The sequence below is a fragment of the Labeo rohita genome, chromosome 2, assembly GCF_022985175.1.
Source record: "Labeo rohita strain BAU-BD-2019 chromosome 2, IGBB_LRoh.1.0, whole genome shotgun sequence".
Classification (NCBI taxonomy): domain Eukaryota; kingdom Metazoa; phylum Chordata; class Actinopteri; order Cypriniformes; family Cyprinidae; genus Labeo; species Labeo rohita.
Genome location: NC_066870.1, coordinates 15,496,621 through 15,517,003, shown reverse-complemented (window position 1 = coordinate 15,517,003; position 20,383 = coordinate 15,496,621). Strand labels below are relative to the sequence as shown.

The following is a 20,383-nucleotide window of genomic DNA, read 5'->3' as shown; positions in this document are numbered from 1 at the left end:
TAACAGTAAAGACAGTTATAATGTTATAAAAGATTTCTATTTCAAATAAATGCTGTTCTTTTGAACTTCAAAGAGTTTAGAAATATCATAGTTTCCACGACAGTATTAAGCAGCACAATCTTTCAACACTGATAGTAATAATAAGTGTTTCTTGAGCATAGGGGTGGGCGATATACCAGTAGACTATTTTCTCTATCACAGTTACATGTGCACAAAAACGTATCGTTTGCACACGTTTTTAAAGTGGAAATGTCTACTTCCAACAATTTACAATATATATATACGATAATGTACTCACCCCCTTGTCATCCAAGATGTTCATGTCTTTCCTTCTTCAGTTGCAAAGAAATTGTTTTTTGAGGAAAACATTTCAGCATTTTTCTCCATATAATGGACTGATATGGTGCCCTGATTTTGAACTTCCAAAATGCAGTTTAAATGTGGCTTCAAACAATCCCAAATGCGGTTGTAAACAATCCCAGTTGAGAAAGAAGGGTCTTATCCAGGGAAACAAATGGTTATTTTCATAAAAATAATACAATTTATATACTTTTTAATGTCAAATCTTGTCTTGCTCTTCCCAACCTCTGTCTTTTTTCCAGTTCATGACAGTTAGGGTATGTCGAAAAACTCCCATCTCATGTTCTCCCTCAACTTCAAAATCGTCCTGTATCGCTGTTTTACCTTTTTTTTAGGGGTGTTTGATCATCTTTGCATGTTCACTTTGCAAAGACTGGGTTGGTACTTCTGCAGCAATGTAGGATGATTTTGAAATGATTTTTGAGTTTGAGAATGAGTTTTTAATGAGAATAACCGATCCTCAGCTGGGATCGTTTACAACTGCATTTGGGATTGTTTGAAGCTGCGTTTAAACTGCATTTTGGAAGTTCAAATTTGGGGCACCATAGCAGTCCATTATATGAAGAAAAATCCTGAAATGTTTTCCTCAAAAACACAATTTCTTTATGACTGAAGAAAGAAAGACATGAACAGTTGGTTGACAAGGGGGTGAGTACATTATCTTTAAACTGTTGCTCTGGAAGTGAACTTCTCCTTTAAGCATTGCGAATAATTCTTTATAACAAATTATTCAGATTTTTTTAATGCATTTTAAGAACACTTTTCCCATCAGCTGGTTAAAATGCAGGATTTGAATGATTTTTAACAGCTATTCAGATATTTGTATTCCCCACAGCACCAAATACTTAAAGGATTAGTTCACTTCCAGAACAAAAATTTACAGAGAATGTACTCACCCTTTTGTCATCCAAGATGTTCATGTCTTTCTTTCTTCAGTTGTAAAGAAATTTTGTTTTTTGAGAAAAACATTTCAGGATTTCTCTCCAAATAGTGGATTCTATGGTGCCCGTGAGTTTGAACTTCCCAAATGCAGTTGAAATGCAGCTTCAAAGGGCTGTAAATGATCCCAGCCGAGAAAGAAGCAGTACCTATCTAGCAATACGATATGGTCATTTTCTTAAATAAATTAATATTTATATACTTTTTAACCACAAATGCTTGTCTTGTCTAGCTATGCAATGCCCATGCTTCTGGTTTAAGACAGTATGTCAAAAAAATTCCCATCTCATTTTCTCCTTCAACTTCAAAATCATCCTATATCTCTGTTTACCTTTTTTTTTTTAAAGGGCATTTGATCTTTGCATGTTCAATTTGTAAACAATGGGTCGATACTTCTGCAGCGATGTAGAACAATTTTGAAGTTGGAGAAGAAAATGAGATGGGAGTTTATCGACATACCCTAACTGAACCGAACCAGTCATATGCGCATCGCAGAGCTAGACAAGATGAGCATTTTGAGGTTAAAAAGTGTACAAATATTAATTTATTCAAGAAAATGACAGATCGTTTTGCTAGATAAGACCCTTCTTTCTCGGCTGGGATCGTTTAGAGCCCTTTGAAGCTGCATTTAAACTACATTTTGGAAGTTCTCACGGGCACCATAGACGTCCACTATATGGAGAACATTCATGAAATGTTTTCCTCAAAAAACATAATTTCTTTACGACTGAAGAAAGAAAGACATGAGCATTTTGGATGACAAGGGGGTGAGTAAATTATACATTTTTGTTCTAGAAGTGAACTAATCCTTTAAATCAGGGGTCACCAAACTTGTTTTGGCCGGTGTCCTGCAGAGTTTACCTCCAACTTTCCTCAACACACCTGCCTTGAAGTTTCAAGTATACCTAGTAAGACCTTGGTTAAGCTGGTTCAGGTGTGTTTGATTAGGGTTGGAGCTAAACTCTGCAGGGACACCGCACCTCCAGGACCGGGTCTGGTGACCCCTTCTTTAAATACTTAAAAATAGACAATTTATTTTCAAACTTTCTAACATTTTATTCTGGACTACAACATGCCTTAGATATTGTTTGAAAATGTTTTTATTTTTTATTGTCAATCACACTTTATATTAAGGCTCCATTAGTTAACATTAGTTAATTTGTTAGTTAACATAAACTGCCAGTGAAAAATTCTTCTAAACATTTATTAAACGTAGTTACTTTCAACATTTAATAACACGTTGTTAAAATCAAAAGCTATAACTGTATTATTTAATGATCCCGAGCTAACATATTTTTATCAAATAATATTAACAGCTATTGCTCATTGTTAAAGTGAATGCATTAACTAAGGTTAAGTAAAGGGATCTTATTGGAGTGTTACCTGTTGTTGTTTATAATTCTTTTGCACTTTAATCTGTTTGAAATAATTGTTTACTTTCTACATTTTTTTTTTAATGTATTGCTTTTATTGTATTTAAAGCTCTTAAAATGACAGCAGTCTAATATTCTTGCTGTCTGTCATTCATAATAATCGTAAAGAGAACATCTCTCACTGCTCTCGACTAAATCACTTTTGTAACTTTAACAAGAAGAAATATATAAATATACACTGTTTACAGTGAAGAATGTGAAGTGGTTTTTATACATGATTATTTAGTGTATGTAGCATTTCTTATTTGTTTGTTCTACTGTTGTCTTATTGCTTGTAATTAGTTTCTTATTATTTTTTAATCGCTGACTGTTTGCTTGTCTTCAGTGAGCTTTTTTGCTTGTTTGTTTTTTAATTTAGGCTAGTATTAGTTTTTGTAATATTGATACTGGTGACAAGAATTAGAAAACTTCTATGGTAGCAAATATATCATAAAGACCTTATCCACAAGTTTCCTATACCTCATGAGGCCTTGCGTCAAAAATGGGAGTGTCTTTCGGTTTAAAGTAAACAAGTGGCAGTGTTGCCAAGTCCATGGTTTTCTCACGAAGTTGGTCTACTTTAACACTATTGCCGCAGGTTGTTTTTCATGTCTGCTGGTTGAAGCGGCCCCAATAACGTGATATATAGCTGCTGGAATGTGAATTTTACCAGAGAAACCCCACCAAAAAACATGTATTTTGCCCCCTGCATGATTTTTACCGGGGGAACCCTCCCCCCTTGAAACGCCATTGGACTAGTTTTGAGTTAGTTTTGAGTAGCAATTGGGTGAATTTTGTTGTGAAAACCTGGCAAACCTGACAAGTGGGACGTGACACTCATTCGTTCAACAGCTGACAGCAGTGATGGGCAAATGAAGCATCATGAAGCACTGACACTTTCCTCTGACTGTTTTGGTAAAAAAATTCAAAGCATTGAGTGTGTCGAAAACACAGCTGAATGGTAGTTAGTAAAAAATAAAGCAGCCAAAAGACTGTGAAAGAAGCTCTGTCGGAAGAAGCGTTCACCACACGTTCCATAGATCGACTCATGTTACATGCACAAATAAAAGCCTAACAGTGTGTGTGTTTATTTGTTAAATTTCTCTTTGATAAATTAATTTACCCAATAAACTGTGGCATTAAATTCTAGTACGATATGAATTGCATATGGCAAATATTTATTTTTACGTAAAATAATTTGTATTCATCATATTACGTGTATGACTGGGTCTTTAAAAATGTAATTAAACAAGTCCGAATGAAAATGTACTAGTAAAGTAAGATCTGGGGGTTCAGGTTCAAAATACCATTCGTATACTACTTCCGCCACCTCACTGGAAATTGTATCCACATTTTTTTTTACAGCAGTGCCTCCCGGAAACAGGTGGATTTAAAGCAAAATAACTATATTGTGAAATATATTGTTGAAATATTGTGAAATAAAACTACTCCTATCATGATATAAGATTTGGTCATATCGCCCAACCCTAGTTGAGCAGCAAATCAGCATCCGTGTTTCCCCTAGGTTCACAGCTTTGGGGGATGCGGGGGAGGGGGGTGTATGGGGCACTCTCTGTATAATAACAAAAACATTTATTTTAGTTAAAAAAAAAAAAAAAAAAAAAAAAGAATCCAAAACTCTTAATTTCAACATTTTGAACAAGAGGGCCCTACAATCTTTTTCTTTCTCTTTTTTTTAAAAAAAAACATTTATTTATAATCAAATGAAAATTAAACCCTTTTATTTTTGTCAGACAAACAGTGGTTTACTGTTAAAATTAATAGGTGGAAGAAAATTTGTGTGAATATTCTGTTTAAAAAGTTTTAATAATAATTGTAGAATAATTTTTCTACAATTAAGTGTTTAATCTGGTTGTAATATTTATTTTTTTATCATATAATTGTTTTATTTAAATTGGCCAGAAATAGAAATATATAAAGACGTACATTATACTGTACAAAAGTAATATAAGAATAATATAATTTAGTTTTTTACTAAATTATTTAGTTTACCTAAACCGTACTTTTATTTTGACTGGTTGCTGTGAAGTTTCTGTGTGTATACAGTATGATGCTAGTTTTCTCAAAATGAAACTGTAAAATTCTCATGAAATGACACTCACAGCAGCTCTGGAGATGAAGTTCATGTGTTCATGTCGTCATATAATGAGACGCAGATGCCGAAAATCACCACAAGCCTCACGTGTGCTTCAATATTTGTGTAGTAAACAAAACAGTGTTTCCGCCATTCATACATATAGAGCCAAGCGGAACATGCAGGATTCATACCTAAACCGTCTTTTTGCATTTTAATATTCACAGACATTAGTCCATATTGCGATTTGAATTAAAAGGGGTCATCAGATGCAAACTTCACTTTTTCATGTTGTTTGAACATTAATGTGTGTTGGCAGTGTATGTACAAATCTACCCTATAATGATAAAAATGCATGCAGTGGTTTTTAATTAATCTGTAAAAATAATATCCCCTTTTTCAAATCGAGCCGTTCTCAGATGGCTGTCGGTGTGGCGTCACACCCACAGAGGCGGCTCCCACGATTGATTGACATGACCTCTTACCTCAGACCAGCTGTCACATTCCAGTAAGTTTCCTTGTTTCGATGCCGAAGCAGGGATGTAAGTTAGACAAGAATATCTTCGATTGATCGATCAAGGTGTTGTGTTGCTGGATGTAATAATGAACATAGTGGTCGTCATTTACTCCTGACATCTGATCCGCTAAAGATGCAGTAGATTACGATTGTTTGTGAAGGGAATGCGCCTCCCGATCTACATAAATGTGTCTATGTTCACACGAATCATTCATGATCCAGCTTCACTTACAGCAGAAGTGTGTATAAGCATTTTTTTATGAATCTTTGCGATCGCCTTTCCTTATAACGTGGTAGTTAGGAAGTTTAGTGGCTAAATGTGGCTAAACGCGGCTAAAGAGAGAAGAGAGGGGCGGGGTGAGCAGAGCTCATCTGCATTTAAAGGAACAGCAGTACCTTAAATTGAGATGATTTTTGCAGAGCTCATTTTGGCAAGGTAAAAAGGGTGTTGTTTTACAAAACCATTGAGAATTTTTAATCAAAGTATATTAGAGACTTTTCATTAAGACCCTAAAGAATCATATCAACTTGTGGAAAATGGGCATCCGATGACCCCTTTAAGCGACAGACCCAATTTTGATTTATTCATCCAAAAATTGACGAATTCCCTTGTATTCTGTGCTATAGAGTAAATTCCGTTTCTATGAATGGACTCCGCGATCCCGTCCGCGTTTTCGCAGAGAAATTGTAGATGCGCTTCCATGTAGACGGAAATGATATGCCGTTGTATAAATAAGATAAATAACATAAGACCATTTAGTTTGTTTAATAAAAGAACAAGGTATAGACCTGTTCTATAGAAAAGGTAACCTTAAATGACTTTTATTGTGATCTGGCGCTATATATAGAAAATAAAATTAACTTGACATTCAAGGTGGGGGGAATGATTTCGGAAGGTCATGTCACACTGAAGACCAGGGTTGCCAGGTTTTTACAACAAAACCTGCCCAATTGCTACTCAAAACTAGCCCAGTCACGTTTTGGAGGGTGTCCCCTGGTACATATTCTGGGTGGTAAAATACACATTTTTTTGGCAGGGTTTCCCTCGTAAAATTCACATTCCAGGGACTAAATGTCACGTTATTGAGGTTGCGGGAAAACCGCGGACTTGGCAACACTGCTGAAGACTGGAGTAATGATGCTTAAAAGTTTGCCACCACAGGAATAAATTACATTTTAAAATATATTCAAATAAAAAACAGTAATGTAAAATGGTAATAATATTTCACAATACCTCTGTTTTTACCATTTTATCGAATTAATATAGCCTTGGTGAGCTTAAGAATGTGAGCCTTGGTAGTAACAAAAAAGGATATATTAATAAAATATATATATTTTATATAGAAACATTTTTATGTTTAATTTAAGCAAGAAACAGACATTTAACCCATTTTTACTGATGCTGCCAAGACTTTACAAGACATTCTTGCAGTCGGTCATCCTTATAGTTGAGTCCTTAATTTTTTATATAACATGTTTCTCCGCAAATCACTTTTTGATTGTTTTAAAAATAAATAGCCTTTCCATGTGAGATATGTGAGCCCAAACAGCAACACACAGCTGGTGTAGCTGTTCATCTAAACTGAATAGTTGCCAAACAACCTCCTCTGGTCTATAATATTCAGTAGTGAGGATATTTGCCAAAAGCTTGACCAGATCTCCCTCACTACTGACCACATCCTTATACGGGATGTGATTTAGCCTGGCATGAAAAAGCCTTATCTGATGAGAAAGGGCTTTTGTTTGGTGACTCAGCGTGAGAGGAATGTCGCCGCGTGTCACACCTCTGTGTTGACCTCCTCAGTCTGTGTCCGCTAAGCAGAAATCAGCAGATGCCACTGGAAGACAACAGCGCTCCAGTGCCAGTGCCTCGCTGGTGATGTCATAGTTGCTCAGCACTTGCTGGGATTCCAGGCAGTGGAATTGGTCGCTGCTGACCCGGGTCAAGCACTCTGCACCTCGTTATAGCATCAGCTCTTATTACTTTCATTGCTCAGACACGTCGATTTGTTTTGGTGCATAGCAAATAAGTATAAAATAAATAGTTAGTCCAGACTTTAATCTGCTTTTAAGCACTTCTGAAGTCTCATTGTAATAGTTTAGTAATACCTGCTGTGTGGGTGCGCTATTCCTTACCCTGCGGACTCTGTTTATAATAACCACAACAGAGGCATCTGTATTTATGCCTTGCGTAATGATGTGACTCAGGAGTCTCCAGGTGCTTAACAAAAGACACTTGTTCCTTATTAACAGTGTTTCCACACTAAGGTGCTTTGTGAAGGTTTATTTATCACAGACGACCTTCTCGCTTCCGCTCTGAACCCCAACAACCTTCTGGAGGTTTCGTAATGGGGTAAATTTTCAAGTAGAGAGGTGTTCGTATTCTTTGTTTTCTATGAAGCTGTTTTGTTTAGATCAAAGCATGTTTGGAGATATATTATATTTTGGGTTTGGTGCAGTTTCAGTCTGATTGATGGTGCATATTTTTCTTGCACCATATAAAGAGTCACAATCACTGCTGCTCAAACGTTTGAGATCAGTAAGATTTTTAATGATTTTTTGTTCATTTGATTAAAAATACAGAAAAAATCGTGAAATATTATTGCAATGTAAAAACAATGTTTTTCTATATTAATATACATATACAAATTTAATTTATATCTGTAATTAAAGTTGAATTTTCAGAATCATTACTCCAGTCTTCAGTGTCACATGATCCTTAAAAAATAACTTATTATCGGTGCTGGAAACAGTTGTGCTGCTTAATGTTTTTTTTGGAACCTACTTTTTTTCAGGATTCTTTGATCAATAAAAGATTAAAAAAACAGCATTTATTTAAAATAGAAAGGTTTTATAACAATATACACCACTGTTAAAAATTGTATTCTTTCTTTGTTTAAAAGAAATTAATACTTTTATTTACCAAGGATGTGTTAAATTAATAAAAAGTGATAGATTTACATAATTAGAAAGATTTATATATTGAATAAATGCTGTTCTTTTTAACTTGTTATTCAACAAACAATCCTAAAAAAAAAATCACAGGTTCCAAAAAATATTTGGCAGCACAACTGTTTCCAACACTGATAATTCTAATAATAATCAGCATATTAGAATGATTTCTGCTGGATCATATTTAGCTTTGCATCACAGGAATAATGTTTTTTATTTTAATAAACTTTGAAATATAATTTTATATTGTAATAACATTTTGCAATATTACTGTTTTTTTTCTGTATTTTAGATCAAATAAATGATGAGCATTTTTCTTTAAAAAAAAAAAGCATTACTAGTCTTACTGATCCCAAACTTTATGGTATGATATGACTGCTTGATATAAAAAAATCAAAATTGTATCTTAATATTTTCAGGCATTTGATGATCTAAAATATATACATTAGGCTCTTATGCTCACCAAGGCTGCATTTATTTGATCAAAAACACAGTAAAAACAGTAATATTTTGAAATACTGTTACAAATCAAAATGACTATTTTAATATATTTTGAAATGTAATTGATTCCTCTGATGGCAAAGCTGAATTTTCAGTCTTAAAGGAGAAGTCTACTTCCAGAACAACAATTTACAAATAATGTACTCACCCCCTTGTCATCCAAGATGTTCATGTCTTTCTGTCTTCAGTCGTAAAGAAATTATGGTTTTTAAGGAAAACATTTCAGAATTTTTCATATAATGGACTTGGTTGGTGCCTCAATTTTGAACTTCCAAAATGTAGTTTAAATGCAGTTTCAAAGGGATAAAGAAGGGTCTTATCTAGCGAAACGATTTGTCATTTTTTTCGAAAAATGGAATTTTTTTTTTTTTAAGCACAAAAGCTTGTGTAGCACAGGCTCTGGGATACGCGTCCACGACACTACGAATCACGTCTAAGTTCATCATCTGTGTACTCCGGCTCAAAAAGGTAGAGATTCGCTTTGTAAACACTGGGTCTGTAGTTCCGCGTGACCTTTCAACGTGATTTCAGTAGTACATAGCGTCGTGGACGCGCATCCTAGAGCTAGTGCTACATGAGCTTTTGTTTTTATTTTTAATTTTCAAAAAAAAATGTTTCGCTTGATAAGACGCTTCTTCCTCGGCTGGGATCATTTAGAGCCCTTTGAAGCTGCATTTAATCTACATTTTGGAAGTTCAAAATCGGGTCACCAATGAAGTCCATTATATGGAGAAAAATCCTGAAATACTTTCCTTAAAAACCATAATTAGTTCACGACTGAAGACAGAAAGACTTGAACATCTTGGATGACAAGGGGGTGAGTACAATATCGGTAAACTGTTGTTCTGGAAGTGTCACACGATCCTTCAGAAATCATTCATGTTAATGTGGTGATCAAGAAACTTTTCCTATTATTACATATGTATGAAACAGCTGTTTAATATTTAATGAGACTGTGACAAGGATTTTTAAGGATTCTTTGATGGATTGAACATTTAGAAGAGCCTTAATGATCCTCTGTAACATTATTAATGTCTTTACAGTCACTTTTGATCAATTGAATACATCCTTTCTGATAAAAGTATTAATTTCTTAAAACACACACATGTTGCCAGTGCTCCCAATGTTAAAATGTTTAATTTAAAACACAGTAAAAAGTTTTTTTTTTTTTTATTTTATGTTTTTTAGTTAATTTTGCCATTTAATACATGCGACCGTGTTGATTTAACAAGGAAGGAAGGAGAGAAATGTGTTTAATGTAAGAGAACTGACCATACCTACTGTATTGCCATTGTTGCTGTTGAAGTTTCAATCACAGATGCTACCAAAAACATCTGTGTTTTGTGTGTGTTTTGCTTGCCACCATATTTTTTATATTACCCAGGTCTGCAGTTACATAAAGTGCCTTTGTGAGAGCTGATGTTTTTGTTTGTTATTAGCAGAAGTCTAACAGGTTTCGTTTATCTGTTGAGGTGGGGGAGTTTTTGCTTGTCTGGACATGAAAAATAGTGCTGTGCTTCATTGAAATAATTTCCGTTTTCACAGTCCTTCATCAAAGCAGCCCAAAAACATTCCTGGAAAACTGCAAAACGTACAGAATTAAGCAATCACCCTCAGAAGAGTGCTTACACCATATGGCCAGGTTTTTAAATGTTGCTGCACCAGCAAAAAAGGTTTTTTTAAAATGAGTCCAAAGCATAGATTAGTGCCGATTCTAAACTTGACTCTTAATGTTACTCAAAGGTCAAGGAGAATCAGGTACTCCTGTTGCAACATCCTTCCTGTTTTTTATGGTTTAGCCAAAAATCTGGAAGTGGTGACAGAAAATTGCATAAACTTGATTTCTTTTGCTCTTCTGACTCAAAGAAAGTATCATTATTCAGTTATTCAGTCTTTTCTGGTGCTGGGTTTGTGAAGTAGTTGAAGATATGATCTAGTAACCAAACAACATTGAAGCCCATTGACTTTGATTCTTAAAGGCATAGTTCACCCAAAATGTAAAATTCTGGCATTAATTACTCACTCATGCCGTTCCAGACCCGTAAGACCTTCGTTTGTCTTCAGAACGCAAATTAAGATATTTTTGATGAAATCCGAGAGATTCTAACCATGCATAGACAATGCGCATCGAAGAGTGACACAAAAGAGAAGACATTTTTGAATGAAGGCGTTATTTCTGTTTTCTTTGTGCAGAAAATGCATTCTGCTAGCTTTATAAAATTACGGTTGTCCTTACTAGCTTTCTCTGCCTTGAACAGAGAGATTCTAAATTGCCCCAGGAAATCTGTCTTTGGAATCTCTTTAGATTCTACTAACTTTCTGCTGTTTCTTTCCCAGAGTGCCCTCTTACGCTGGACAGCCCTAAAAGTGAAGCACGAACATGCACTATCAGCAGCAGACTAGCAGCCCTGAAAAAACAGAATGACATTGAACTGAAGGTGAAACAGGGGGCCGAGAACATGATCCAGATGTATTCAAATGGCTCCTCAAAGGTAACGTACCATTTGGTTTTATTTAATGACTCTTTTCGCTTGAGGCTGTTTTTTTATACCAGTGATGTAGAATCCAGGATTCTGTTGTTTACAGAGCAAACGAGAGAACACTATATAACCATTTTGGCCATGAACCAGTCAAAAGTTTGGAGTCAATGAAATGTTTTAATGTTTTTAAGCTTCTTTTGCTTACCAAGGCTTATTTGATGAATAATGCAGTAAAACAGTAATATTGTGGAATATTATTACATTTTTAAAATATCTCTTATCTACTGATGGAAAAGCTGGATTTTTTTTTTAGCAGTCAGTTCTGAAGTCTTTAGTATGGATGCCTATTTCCACCAATGAATAAAAAAATAAAGAAAGGTAACATCTTTACATCTCACAGTTCTCATTTCTGAGAAATAAAGTCAGAATTGCGTGATATAAATGCACAATTGCGAGTTATAAAGTCAGAGTTGCAAGATATAAACTCACAATTCAGACTTTATTTTCAGAATTGTGTGATATAAACTGGCAATGGTGAGTTATAAGTCAGAATTGGAAGATATAAACTTGCAATTCAGACTTTATTCTCAGAACTGCGTGACATTATCTTGCAATTGCAAGTTATAAAGTCAGAATTGCAAGACAAACTCACAATTGTGAGTTTATTTCTCAGAATTGCAAGTTTGTTTCTCAGAATTGCGAGTCAAAAGTCAAGATTGCTTGACATAGTGACTTTAACTCACAATTCTGACTTTTTTCTTATTTTTTCTGTAATTGTGAGTAAAGTCAGAATTGTGATATATTGTGTATATTTTTTTTACCCTCAAAACAGCACTTTATAACTCACAAGTTTATGTCTTGTATCTTTTATGAGTTTGTAACTTTGTCTCGCAATTGTGAGTTTATATCTCGCATTTCTGATTTTTGTTTTTCCCCCCCACAATTCTAAGAAAATTGTGAGAAAAAATTCAAAATTGCGAGATGTAAACTCACAATTGCAAGAAAAAAAGTTACAAACTCGTATTTGCTCGAAAAAGTCAGAAATGTGAGATATAAACTCGAATTTGCATGAAAAAAGTCAGAATTGCGAGACAAACTTGTATTTGCGTGAAAAAAATCAGAATTGCGAGATACAAACTCAAGTTTGCGTGGGGAAAAAAAAGTCTAAATTACCAGACACAAACTCGTATTTGTGAGGAAAAAAGTCAGAATTGCGAGTTTTTCCAGAAATGTGAAATTTAAACACGAACTTGCATTAAAAAAAGTCAGAATTGCGAGATCCAAACTCATATTTGCGTGAAAAAAGTCAGAGATACAAACTCGTATTTGTGAGGAAAAAGTCAGAATTGCGAGTTTTTCCTGCAGTTGTGAGTTAATTCACACAATTCTGAATAAAGGTCAGAATTGTGAGAAAAAATCATCAAGAATTGCGAGAAAAAGTAACAAACACACAAAAGATACAAACTCGTATTTGCTCGAAAAAAGTTACAATTGCGAGATACAAACTCGTATTTGCTTGAAAAAATACAGAATTGCGAGATATAAACTCAAATTTGCGTGGAAAAAAAAAAGTCTTAATTGCCAGACACAAACTTGTATTTGTGTGAAAAAAGTCACAATTGTGAGTTTATTTCACACAATTCTGAAAAAAAAAGTCTGAAAAGTTTTTACTTTTATTCATTGGCCAAAGCGGGGTTTCATACTTTGTCACGTGATCTATCAGAAATCATTCTAATATGCTGATTTGGTGCTCAAGAAACATTTCTTATTACTATCAGTGTTGAAAACAATTGCACTGTTTAATATTTTTGTGTATACATGATACATTTGTTTTTAAGATTATTTCCTGAATAGAAAGTAACACTATCAAAATAGAAATCTTTTGGAACATTAAAAATGACTTTACTATCACGTTTAATCAATTCATTGCATCATTGCTGAAAAAAAGTATTTGTATACTTTAAAAAAATTCCTACTGAACCCAAACTTTTAAATGGTAGGGTATGTTTAAATAAAAACGGACAACGGACAAAGTATGAGTACATTCACGTGGATGGAAATGCCGCACCAGTACTACTGCTTTACTTCATTGACGTGAGTGCAGCTTCTATGACTTGCCTGAGAGGTTTGGCCATAGGAGTGGTGCCGGTGATGAGCTTATCCCCTCTGGCTACACACGCACATACATACACACACACACACACAGTGCAGCCCTGTGGGAAATTAGCAAGGGCTGATGTCAACCAGGAAATGACTTGTAAACGGAAGCCTTTCCTTCTCAAACACTCTCAGCACAGTAACAGTCCCTGAAATAATAAGTTTAGCCTTTGACCAGCTTGCACAATAGTGCTACCAGTGTTTTATTACCTAAATTAATTAAAGTGAAGTAAAAAAAAAAAAAACATTTTAAGAAGACAATGAAAACTGAGTTTCACAGTAGAATTTCCCGTCACCACATACATTTGTTTTTGCATGACTTGACTTTTATGCCTCTGTTGTTGACCTTGCAGGACAGAAAACTGCTTGCAACAGCGCAGCAGATGCTTCAAGACAGCAAAACCAAGATCGAGTTCATCCGAATGCAGATTCTCAAAGCCAGCCAAACCAGCGAGCTCAGCTTCGACAACAATGATGTCATTGGTAACATTCACACATAGTTGCTCTAGAATTAGTATTCACAGTACAACAAGTACAAAACTATAAATACATTTGTGGTGTTGTGGTGCAGCCAAGCCCATCATCAGTCCGCTGGACCTGCGGGTGGAGGAGCTCTGCCATCACACGCGAATAGAGTACGCTGTGGCCGAGGGGGCCAAAAATGTCATGAAGCTGTTGGGCTCGGGAAAACTGGCCGAGAAGAGGGCTCACTCAGAGGTATTTTCAACTGTATCATCGTCATCACTTTCTGAACTGACCTTGTTGGTACATCTGACCTTTCGCACTATTTTTAAGTTTTAACATGTCTGTAGTTTTCACCTTTTGACCCTTGCAGTCTTGGGGAAACAAGGTGGCCAGAGAGACCACCAGCAGTGTATGAGCTTGACAAAGAATAGAGTAAAATAATATATTTATGGGCCATTCTACAGAATTGGTGCAAACTGCTGTCCCACAAGCAAAAAACACATTTAAAAAGCATTTAAGTATTCAAATCTTAGATGTTTACTAAGATCCTTCATTTATCTATTGAAACCCACAATAATATTAGTAAGCTTAATTTATCTAAAAAAAAAATTGGGTACGCTCAATTAGGAGGTGGCTTTCCCAAACACTAACCCCTACATTTCAACTTATGAAAACTATATATATATATATATATATATATATTATTTTTTATTTATTTATTTATTTATTTTTGCATTTTATTTCATTGCTGTTTTTAAAAATATCTTTTTTTTTTTTTTTTAAATGTGAAGTTCAAAAAAATATTCATTTTATATTTTCTTTGTAAATCAGGAAAGTTTATGTCACTACTGAAACACTGTTTTAGTCCATTGGTGTTTCAGTAGTGACATAAACTTTCCTGATTTACAAAGAAAATATATATATAATTTTTTTCTATTTATTTATTTTTTTATTTATTTTATTCAAAGCTGCAAGGTGCGAGTAGATTGGTCTCATCATTTTGAGGATCATAAATGTAGGGGTGTTAGTTAAAATCAGCCAATGGACTAAAACAGTGTTTCAGTAGTGACATAAAGTTTCCTGATTTACAAAGAAAATATATTTATAATTTTTTATTTATTTATTTATTTATTTATTTTGCATTTTATTTCATTGCTGTTTTTAAAAATATCTTTTTGATTTTTGTTGTTTGTTTGTTTTTGTTTTTTTGTTTTTTTGTTTTTTTTTAAATGTGAAGTTCAAAAAAATATTCATTTTATATTTTCTTTGTAAATCAGGAAACTTTATGTCACTACTGAAACACTGTTTTAGTCCATTGGCTGATTTTAACTAACACTCCTACATTTATGATCAGGAAATATTCCTGGGTCTCATTTATGATCAGTAGATAGGCCTTCATCATTTTGAGCTGTTCAAAAGTGCTGAGAAGGCCTCATCATTTTGAGGTAAATGTGTTCAAAAGTCTGAAAATCTGTGTGGTATGTTAAGGAACGTCACTTTTTTCTGCATTTAAGCACACCTTTTTGGGAGTTATTCCATAACATTTAGTTTTCATATGTGTACCATGTACCATATGTGCTAGCTAACCATGTGCTGATTAGCATCTTTGAGCTATGTTCAAAAGTATCTAAAATTGTCACTACTGAAACAGTCATGACCAAAACATTTGGTGAAGTTTCGGTAGTGATGTCCATGTTTTTTGGGGTGTTATTCCCTTAATTTGTCACTACCTTAATAGTCATGACCGAAACATGTTATCATTGTTTCAGTAGTGAGAAAAGGGAACATAATCCTTTATTTAGGGGAAATAAACTAAATTTTAGCACAGTTATGCACATTTTTAGTATTTTAGTATGTTTTAGTAGTGTTTTAGTGTGCAAGTTACAATTCAGTAATGTGATGTGGTCGCTACCAAAACATTACTGTCACTACCAAAAATCTGCAGTCATGACTGAAACATTGGTTGTTTTGTCAAAAAAGGTATACTGAATTATCAGCTAAGATGTTATGATAGTTTTTGGTTCAATGTATATTTAACTAATGAATCCTTAGCTTTTAAATCAGTATTTATACTTTTTGCCTTATACAAAGAAAGATTGGATTCAAAATAGAAATCTCATAAATCACACTTGGAATATTGTTAAAAATTGTAATTGTTATTGATTTACCTCTGAAAACTTTTTAATAAAGTAGCAAAAAATTATATTTACAAGGTAGATGTAAACTAAATCTTAATAGGTTAATATAATGATAAAATAATTAAATTATATATTACTGTGTTTTGGTAGTCACATTTGGGGAGAGGACAAATTTTCCAAACCTTTCTGAAAATACAATATGAGAATTAACTGCACAATTGCTATAAATGTGTACGTTGAATATTATACAATTTGCATGCATTAAGAATTTGTGGAAAAAGACGTATTTATTTCAAATCTGACTTTGAACCAATTCTGTAGAATGGCCTATATATAATTAGAATTTATTTTCACACTTACAAATAAGCAAGCTTAATTTAGTCATTTAATTGAATAAGCTTACTTATTTGTGTGAAATAAAATGAAATGCATCAATACAAATAATTAAATTTGTATGCTTGCGACGAGCAACAGTAAACGTGACCACACATTTAGGTTCATATCTGTGCATCCATCTGCCATTAATTCCTCCTCTGTAATTCTGTGAAATCCAGGCCCAAGCCAGATTCAATGAATCCAGTCAGAAACTGGATTTGTTGAAGTATTCCCTGGAGCAGAGACTCAATGAGCTTCCGAAGAACCACCCCAAGAGCAGTCTGATCATGGAGGAGTTATCACTCATGTCCTCTCCGGCCCTCAGTCCCCGCCAGAGCTTCATATCCACACAGAACCACAACAGCACTGTTAAAAACCAGTACAGCACCAAACCAGCTGCGCTCACAGGTGACCAACACATATTACCTTCAGATTTACCGTAATATATTATTTAAGTGTTATATGAAGCTGTAAACTGGGGTCAGTAGGATTTAAAGAAGTTTACTTCCAGAACAAAAAATGTACAGATATTGTGCCCACCCCATTGTCATCCAAGAAATTTGTGTTTTTCTTTCTTCCGTCATAAAGAAATAGTTTTTTGAGGAAAACATTTCAGGATTTCTATCCATATAGTGGACTTCTATGGTGCCCACGAGTTTAAACCTCCAAAATGCAGTTTAAATGCAGCTTCAAACGGCTCTAAATGATCCCAGCAGAGGAAGAAGGGTTACAATTTATATTACAAAAAAGGTTAATTACAATTTATATACTTTAAACGCTCATCTTGTCTAGGTCTGCCTGAACTCTGTTTTTTCTGGTTCAAGACATTTAGGGTACGTCTCAAAACTCCCATCTCATTTTCTCCCTCAACTTCAAAATCTCCCTACATCGCTGCAAAAGTACCGACCCAGTGTTTTCAAAGTGAACATGCAAAGAAGATCAAACACCCTCAATAAAAAAAGGTAAAACAGCGATGTAGGACGATTTTGAAGTTGGAGGAGAAAATGAGATGGGAGTTTTTCTACGTACCCTAACTGTATTGAATCGGAATACACAGAGTCGTAACCAATCATTTCACTAGATAAGACCCTTCTTCCTCGGCTGGGATCATTTAAAGCCATTTGAAGCTGCATTTAAACGGCATTTTGGAAGTTCAACTTGTGGGCACCATAGAAATCCACTATATGGAGATAATTCCAGAAATGTTTTCCTCAAAAAACATAATTTCTTTACGACTGAAGAAAGAACGACATGAACATCTTGGATGACGAGAGGGTGAGTACATCATCTGTAAAGTTTATGAAAGTGAACTTCTCCTTTAAAAAAATATTTAGCAAGAACACATTAAATTGACTCTTTTCAGCATTTAAGAGCATCAAATCAGCATATTAGAATAATTCCTGAAGGATCATGTGACACTGAAGACTGGAGTAATGATGCTGAAAACTCAGCTTTGCCACCACAGGAATAAATTACATTTTAAGATGTATTAAAATGGAAACCATTATTTTAAATTATAATAAAATATAACAATATTAATTCAGCCAGCATGAGGCTTCTTTTAAAAATGCATGAATAAAAATCATACTGACCCCAAACTTTTAAATGGCTGCATATTTTATTGGTGATTGTTATTGGCTAAAACAGGCAAATTAGAGGTTCGGCTCATGGGATGTCAGGACCTGTTAGACAACGTTCCTGGCCGGTCTAAAGCCACGTCGGTGCCGCTGCCCGGTTGGAGCCCCAGTGAAACGCGCTCCTCTTTCATGAGCCGTGGGAACCGCAGAGGAACCAGCGTTCGAAACCTTTCCAAAAATGACGACTTGTCCAGTTGAGTAGTTCTTGGTGCTTGCTTTCAAGTGGCTTTTCGCAAGTCTTTCATTTGACTTCACAATTAAAAAGCAAAGCTATGGCTGTAGAGGAGCTTAATATTTGTATGCGTCTCTGTTTGTCTCCAGATGAGATTAGTGCTGTTCTGAAGCTCGACAACACCGTAGTCGGACAAACCAGTTGGAAACCCGTCAGTAATCAGTCCTGGGACCAGAAGTTTACATTAGAGCTAGACCGGGTAAACTCACTGTACTTGACGTTTATTTACACCTAAAACACTTCTGGGACTTGTTTATATATGCTTTGGCAAACGTTTGTTTACCATAGTCTCGTGAGCTGGAGATCTCTGTGTATTGGAGAGATTGGCGGTCCCTTTGTGCGGTGAAATTCCTGCGACTGGAGGACTTCCTGGACAACCAGCGGCACGGAATGTGCCTTTACCTTGAGCCCCAAGGGACCCTGTTTGCAGAGGTACCTTTACAATATTGTCTCTCAGCGATCAATACTTTCCCACAAAGAGCCCTCTGATTAGCAGCCCGGAGCTCTGTGAGAAAATCAAAGAGGAATTCCTCACGCTCAGTGGCCCCTGAAACCCCCGGGCAGGTTTTCCCACCTTTGCTTCTCTAGAGTAACTGAGCCTAGTAGATCTGAAGTGGAATTTGATTAGTTTTTTACAGGTTGATCTAAAAGCCTTTTTTGTTACAGGTTACCTTTTTTAATCCAGTCATTGAGCGAAGAACCAAACTACAAAGGCAGAAAAAGATCTTCTCAAAGCAACAAGGTGAGTATTATGAAATTGTTGGAATTAGACAATTCATCGGACCCTTTAAAATGGTCATATTAGGGTTTCTATAACAAAAAATAGCTTTGTAAGACCATTTGCCAGACAGTGGCCTTTTTAGTGGTGCTCATTGAAGGTTTGTATTTGAACACCCAAAATGCATGTAATGTGCACAGTATGCAAATTGTCTACATGTATAAAATAACCAGATGACCTGCTGCATTTGCTAAAATGAGTAAGATTCAACAGAACATAATGTTCTGGCCAGAGTATCCCACAGTGCCATACACTCGTTTCATTTCCAGGGATGTGAGGGATGAATCTAAAGTAATATCAGTCACACTATTTTATTTTTATTTTTTTAAATTGAAACATTTTTATACGGAATTTGGTTAAATATCATTAAATATGCAAAATAGCTACTTTTTTCCAAGAGGAAAAACAGGAAAGACACTTTGCATGGGGATCACATTGAAAATGTAAATTACTGCTTAATTTTTTATTTCATAAAAAGTCTCTTATGCTCACCAGAGCATTTTTGATCAGAAATAAATTATAGATATTTAATTATATAATTCTAAAAAAAAATCTAATTCTAAAATGAACTACCAGTCAAACGGTTTTGACCAGTTTTGATCATTTATTTGGTCCAAAGTACAGCAAAATTGTAATATATTTATTTTAATATATTTTAAAATGTAATTTATTCCGGTGATTTCAAAGCTGATTTTTTTTAGCATCATTACTCCAGTCACACGATCCTTTAGAAATCAAAATAATTATTATTATTATTAATTATTATGTTGAAAACAGCTGAGTAGAATGTTTTTTTTTTTTTTTTTTTTTTTTTTGGATGAATAGAAAGTTCAGAAGAACAGCATTTATCTGAAATAGAAATGTTTTGTAACATTATAAATGTCTTTATAATCACTTTTGATAAATTTAAAGCATTCTTGCTAAATAAAAGTATTAATTATTATAATTTAGCAAAAAATAACTTACATTAAATATTTTTTTTTACTTTTTATTTTAGATAAATTCTGATCTTTGAATCTTTCTATTCATCAAAAAATCCTGGAAAAAATGTACTCAACTGTTTTAAATATTGATGATGATGATGATGATGATGATGATAAATAATAATAATGTTTCTTGAACAGCAAATCAGCATATTAGAATGATTTCTGAAGGATCATGTGACACTGAAGACTGGAGTAATGATGCTGAAAATGTAGCTTTGATCACAGGAATAAATGACATTTTAAAATATATTTAAATAGAAAGAAGTTATTTTAAATTTCACAATATTACTGCTTTTGCTGTATTTTGGATCAAATAAATGCAGGCTTGGTGAGCAGAAGAGACTTCTTTAAAAAAAAAA

The 20,383-nt window shown here is 34.4% G+C and overlaps 1 protein-coding gene across 1 annotated transcript in view; it reads left to right on the top strand.

The window, feature by feature from the left end:
• The window catches only part of pkn2a (protein kinase N2a), a 34,928-nt gene that overhangs the window by 4,441 nt on the left and 10,104 nt on the right, over positions 1–20,383 (top strand). Inside the window, exons 3-10 of the mRNA XM_051134689.1 lie at positions 11,114–11,268; positions 13,767–13,896; positions 13,985–14,130; positions 16,571–16,799; positions 18,039–18,221; positions 18,350–18,459; positions 18,549–18,692; positions 18,927–19,002. Of these exons, the coding sequence (XP_050990646.1) occupies positions 11,114–11,268; positions 13,767–13,896; positions 13,985–14,130; positions 16,571–16,799; positions 18,039–18,221; positions 18,350–18,459; positions 18,549–18,692; positions 18,927–19,002 (1,173 nt within the window). The remainder of the gene's footprint in view (positions 1–11,113; positions 11,269–13,766; positions 13,897–13,984; positions 14,131–16,570; positions 16,800–18,038; positions 18,222–18,349; positions 18,460–18,548; positions 18,693–18,926; positions 19,003–20,383) is intronic.